Source organism: Mytilus trossulus, chromosome 8, assembly GCF_036588685.1.
Source record: "Mytilus trossulus isolate FHL-02 chromosome 8, PNRI_Mtr1.1.1.hap1, whole genome shotgun sequence".
Taxonomy (NCBI): Eukaryota; Metazoa; Mollusca; class Bivalvia; order Mytilida; family Mytilidae; genus Mytilus; species Mytilus trossulus.
Window position 1 is genome coordinate 73,338,001 of NC_086380.1, and position 6,503 is coordinate 73,344,503.

The 6,503-nt window shown below is 35.3% G+C and overlaps 1 protein-coding gene across 3 annotated transcripts; it reads right to left on the reverse strand.

Annotated features, from left to right (window-relative positions):
* Positions 1-243: 243 nt before the first annotated feature.
* LOC134681392 (uncharacterized) lies at positions 244-5,427 on the reverse strand. Of its 3 annotated transcripts, none has more exons than XR_010100621.1 (2): positions 5,327-5,427; positions 244-1,402 (listed from the first exon to the last, which is right to left on the reverse strand). XR_010100621.1 is itself a non-coding variant. In XM_063540994.1 (2 exons), exons 1-2 carry the CDS (start codon positions 2,266-2,268, stop codon positions 885-887), a joined length of 537 nt encoding a protein of 178 aa, XP_063397064.1. In that variant the 5' UTR covers positions 2,269-2,277; the 3' UTR covers positions 244-884. The 3 variants fall into 3 exon arrangements, 1 of the variants encoding a protein (XP_063397064.1); XR_010100622.1 differs by lacking the exon at positions 5,327-5,427 and adding an exon at positions 2,222-2,316; XM_063540994.1 differs by lacking the exon at positions 5,327-5,427 and adding an exon at positions 2,250-2,277.
* Positions 5,428-6,503: the final 1,076 nt, after the last annotated feature.

Sequence of the window (6,503 nt, forward strand, 5' to 3'; positions counted from 1 at the left end):
TGGAAAATTAATCAAAATGCATGTGAACATTTACATTGTATTCCTTAAGACGAAAAAGCAGCAATACAAAATGAAATGTTGTGAACATACAATAACATTGTTGAAAACGACACACCATAAACCAAAACATAGTCAATTTCTTTAGATATACATCAGTCTTCAGATGTATCAATCTTTAAGTTATAGCCAAAGATTGCGTTTTTATGAAATATGAAGCACAACTAATGTTGTGGTATAAATGACTATTTTGGGCTCCAACAAGTCTACAAAAGGCTACGAAAAGTCTAAGCCTAGTAGTTCATTACATAGTCATTATTGGGTACTAGTATTAATAAGGTTAGAAAAAAATGATATCAGTATCCATTCACCGGGTAATATCTCACTAGTGTTGCCATTGTTTTCTTCAATACACAGTGCACAAAACGAAATCTCGCAATTTATCTTGATATGATTGTCGTTTCCGTACATCATTTATTTTCAATGTTTCAAATCACAACGCTACCAGATTAGCTCACATAAAACCAGCAGTTTCATAAATTTATATAAGTCTACCCAAATCATGCATTGTTGTTTATTGAAAAACCTGAATTAGATTAATTCTGGATAAAGAATCACAGAAGATTTGATTTTAAGTCTTGCTACGGTAAACTTCGGAAGATTCTGCACGACACCGACAAATGTTTACTCCAAATTTCGACAAATGTAAATGAGGAAACTTGCAAAGCTATAATGTAGTCCCATCATTACTCATGAGATGTGAACAATATCAATAGCACAGAGTATATTAACGAATAACAATGAACACGCTGTATAATTACGTAGTCAAACTATGGCACTACATTATGATTACATCCATCAAACTTAAGATATCTATATTAAAAATGTTAGTTTTTCTTAACGATGGCGTTGTTATAAATAGCCATAGCTATTATTCCAGAACTCATCCCGACAAGTCCTCCAAAAAGTGCACCACTTCCGGTAGCTGCGCCTATCCCAGCGCCACCAACGGCTCCAACAATCGACCCCCGATCAACTCTGACCTGTCCTCGGTTATTTCGCAGACGGTAACACCTGTCCCAAATCTTATATTCGTCTTCATCTTTAACTTTCAAAAATGTCATGAGGGGCCCCGTAACAAGTCCAAGTATGAGACCCCCGCGACCTGCTCTGGTCATTTTGTGCTGGAGTCCTCGCATGTTTCTGGTTTCTTTTTTCGCGATAGCAGCAATAGGGCCTACTAAAACTGTTCCGAGTAAACCAAAGGCTTGGACAGTTTTAATTGTAACATGTACGCCCAATTCAGTAGTTGAATGTGGAACTTTTTCCATCTGTTGGTCCGTCAAGGACATTCCACAATGATTCTTGGCCCATTCTAGACTCATCCTCTTAGTGTAGCAGACGACTATAAAAGAATAGAAAAGTATAACAGTATGAGGATGGTTAAGACGAAGCTGTGGTCAATTGCCAGATAAGGCCAGCTTGTATCGGACATACAGGTAGATTTATGTGTGCCTTCAACCCCATTGGGGTATATACTAGTATATATACTGTGCATTTATTCAATAAACAATTAATGATCTAAATGTCTAAAGGTATTTTACTTAGCCCATAGTTTAAATGCATTTCTATATATATATATATATATAAATCGTGAACACTTGAACTATATCATACGTAAAAAAATCAGTTTCTGTGGTTAGGGTCCGGCATTTTTGTATTCTTTAATATGTTAGGTAATTTTCTATTTCTTTTTTTATATATTTATATGCTCCCACTGTCATCGAAGGAGACAGTACGTGTTTCCAGTGTACAAACCAAATTTGGTTCTCGTTCTCTTATTTTGTTTGCCTCAACCAAATGTTATGACTTAAACACAGTATAACCACAAAACACAGGTTAAGTTCGAATTTAAGGTGACATCACTATTACCGCTCTCGGGTAATACTTCTTTATAACGTTATATGCAAACTGGTGCGTCATCTGTGTCCAATGGACATCTCAAGGACACATTCATTGATTCAAAATTAGACAGATGCATGTCTAATCAATATGTCATTCTGAAAATGTCTTCTATGCTTATAACAGAGGACAAGTCCTGAGATAATCATATAAATATTCATTTATACAAAATCCTTGCAAAAATTCAGGTTAAGAAGTACGGATAACAAACAGCTTCTCAAAGTCAATGAAAGTTAAAAATCTATATTCAATTTCAATATACCATGTTTACTTCTGGAATTATAACTTACACCACCGTGCCCTCACCATTAAATGGTGGTCAAGTGGTCATTTTGAAAGGAAAAGTTTACTTCTGGTTAACATAACTTACTAGTATTTATAAGTAGCGTGTTTTCAGTGTAAATAATTAACCTCTCATGTTATGTCGAAAAATTGATCAATAATTTAAATGACAACGATAACAGCTCATTAGAACTTTAAATAATATCTAGCTAAAATTGTGACCCGACGAAAATCTTTAGTAACCGAGGAACCATGTATATACAGATAAAATTAAAGTAACATTGCAGTCTAGCAAAACATACTAGTAATGACCTCAAATTCTGCCTCGTGCAGCACAAGTTAATAGAGAGGGACGAAAGATATCAACGGGACAGTCAAACTCATAGATCTAAAATAAATTGACAACGCCAAAGCTAAAAATAAAAAAAAAAAGACAAACAGACAAACAATAGTACACATGACACAACATAGAAAACTAAAAAACAAACAACACGAACCCCACCAAAACTAGGGGTAAGCAGATCCTGCTCCACATGTGGCACCCGTCGTGTTGCTTATGTGATAACAAACCCGGTAAAAAGTCTAATTCGGTAGGTCAAATTCATGAAAGGGAAGGGGATTGTAGTAACGACGTAAGGAACATATCCAATATCATCTGTGAAACGGTTATTCCGTAACGGTCAACCAACTCGTGATGGCGTCAGTAAAATTTACGAAGGGATGATTTCAACTTCACCATTTGGAATTCCTGGTTTTAATAGCTTCCTTGTGAGCAGCAACCCTCTATCAAGAAAATCATAATAGGAAATGTAAGCATGGGCATATCGTATCAATTGGGAGATATATACCCCGTATGCAGGTGCTGCTGGAATGTTGCTACTTAGAAAAGGAAAGTTCACAATTGGAAAGCTGAAATCATCTCTTTTGTCGTAAACTTTTGTTTTCAACCGACCCTCATTGTCAATTTCTAGATGTAAGTCAAGATATGAGGTCGACTTTACTGTATATGCTTAAATATTCAATTTGAAAAAAATCGTGGTCACTTATTTTCTGTCTTGCATGAAAATATAATAATACGAATTAATTAAAAAGAGAGGAAAAGTGGAATTTGTGCCATTGAGACAACTCTCCATCATGCATGTCAGTCACAATGCGTAAAAGGTCAAAGTACAGCCTCAAACTCGGAGCCTTGTTTCACACCGAACAGCAAGCTGTAAAGGGCCCTGAAATTATGAATGGATTACGTTTATCATGGCCCGTTTGTCGAAAATGGACGAAACATTCCACAGAAGTCGGAAAAGGATGAAAATGGATGTCACGGTGACCTACTTTTTGTCAGGATGATGACTGGTCCGAGATTGCCAATCTCGCATTATTTTATAATAGAAGTTTGAACAAGAGATAATCTTTGCCGATAGGTTTTCAGGCGCAGTTTGCATACACCATAAACCAGAGATGGTAAGCAAAACTGTTGATATATATGGGTCTCCGGGAACATGTATAAATAAATATATGCACACAGAATTGCATGATACCGTAGCATGGAGTTTCTGCATAAAGGAAAACAAGCTTTCGTTTGTGCTATCGTGGTTGGGGAGTCGGGAACTATATGGCAAGATATCAGGGCAAGATGCATGTATAAAAATATAAGGAGAATAAGAATGTGTCCATAGTATACAAGGATGCCCCAATCGCACTATCATTTTCTTTGTTCAGTGGACCGTGAATTTAGGGTCAAAACTCTAATTTTGGCATCAAAATTAGAAATATCATCATAGGGAACCTGTTAACAATGTTCCAAGCTGATTGGACTTCAACTTCATCAAAAACTACCTTGAACAAAAACTTTAACCTGAAGCGGGAGAGACAGACGGACGGACGAACAGACAAACACACAGATCAGAAAACTGCTTTACAATTAATCAATTTCAAGTCATATGCATGGGTCTGCAATTTCCATGTTTTCGACGCTGACTGTCATCGCAGAGATAGTATTAATATCTAACGTCCAATAGGACCAAACCAGTATTGAGGACAACGGACGAAAGAGCAACCTCGGAATAATGACCTCAGTAGTGTCGAATTCAACCTAGTTTTTTAGTGTAGTTATTGCTTTTAAGTTTTCATTTTGATAATGAATTAAAAAAAATTCAGGACATATTTGCCACTGGATGTTTATCAAACAGTTAACAATCAATCGTATTCATGATAATTCATTTGGTTAAAGTTTTAATGTTTCCAGATTATTATTTAAACGGAGTAATTAACATGAATAACCATTGTACGTAGTCTATAGTATAGAGGGGGGGACAGGGGGTACCCTTCTCCCTTCTCCCACCCTCTTCTCCTTTCTCCTTATTTTATTTTTTTAATTTACTGGAAAAAAGAGAGATATTTTTTTTTTCATATTTTATTTTTTTCTCCAACTTTTTCTCTTTTCTCCCAGGCTTCCTCTCCTTCCTCCTACCCCCTTTCTCCCCGTCTCCATTACCCCTGTCCCCCCTCTCAGTATAGCTATCAATTAACAAACAGATTGAATACGGTTAAGTTTAAAGTGCGCATAAGAAAACTTATATAGATTACCATGAAATAATGTGTGTGTTAAATGTAATTATTGTGTACTAAATGTAGGACATGTGTACTTACTATGTTCTGTGCATAAAATTTGTTTAAGCTTGTTTCTTATGTTTTGCAAATATTTTAGTTTACTTAATAGCAAAAGTTTGCTTATTGATTTATTTAAATGTGTTTGTGTAGTAAATAATATGAGGCTTTTTAAACAAAAAATCTATAGATAAATGGGGTTGAAATACATATTTGTTTAAAATTGTGAAACAGAGAAAACGGTCGCATATCAATTACATAGGCATGATAGGGGGGAAATGACACAAACAGCACCGTGCGAAAACCATGAAAACAGCTAAAAGAAAAATAAACCAAAAAAATTGAAAATTTTTAAAATCTGGTCCCAACCGCTTTACCTGATCAGGAAGCAAATCAACTGCAAATTATGTTCACATATATTTCCCCCTTCAAATGAAAAATAAAATTAAAGAAAGAAATTTAAATGCATAATAAAACGTACCTTAAATAGAAGATAGGGCATATAGGTGTGATTGCTACTGTTTTTTTTCTCTCAAAGAACAAAAAGCATTATTGGGGGACAACCAGTCGCGTCGTGTCAAGTTATAGAACGAACATAAATTTGTTTACACTGTAATGCTATAATGTGTCCAACTTCCCCGGGATCAAACCCCTTACATTGAGTATTTGAAATTAAAAGTCATTTAAAGAATTAACATGTTAATGATATTTTCATTATTCCACATGTGAATTGTACAAATTCCTCACATACTTATTATAGTGGAGTGACCAAGCCAACAATTTTTCAACTTTAATGGACCACTCTACCTGCAAGCTAAATTGTGAATTTTTGGAAAGAGAAACGTTTACTCTTTAAATTTTGCCTGATTGTATAATTGAAATATAGTTTTTTTTTTAAATAAGGTCAAAGGTTAGTGGTTGCGTTTTTCACTATTGTCAATTTATTTCACAAGAGGCCGGTTATAAAAAAAAGTCTAAAAAAATATCTCAATTGTTACTAGTCTCATATACCAAAGTTGATTCTCGAACACGTCTGGAATAGGCCACCTTACATTTGGGCAACAGTATACAATTGATTGTCAATTGATTGCACAGCACATGTTGACTAGCACGTTTTAACACTGTTTCATAGTTTTAAATACTATTGCCATGTCGAGGCGTGGCATCTATAACTGGAGCATAGGCTACAGACGAAATTTTAGATTCAGCCTTTGTAAGAACCGGTCCAAAATGGAACAATTTGTTCGGTGTTTTCTGCAGAAAATGGAATCGAATCTAAGTTTTGTCTCAAAAGAAGTCAGAGAAATACCAAAGACAGGACAGATATATCTAGTTTTCGATGAAACAAGACACTCTTCCCATACACATTAGAATAACGAGGAGGTCCATACCGTTCTGTTGGCTTGTCGAAAGGTAACCATGCCAAAAGATTGGTATTCGAATTATTCAACGTCAAAGATCTTTCTAGTCCCCGTTTAACCTTTATGGAACTTATGTGAGCGTTTGATGATTCTTTTTGATACTGAAATACAACTCTAGCAATGGAGAGAAATGCTTTATCTTCGGTTGTTTCAGTATTCAAGTCAATATTTTCTGCTAACTCCTTTATAATAAGACCACCCTTTCTAAATACAGCAATACCATTAGGTACATAGGAC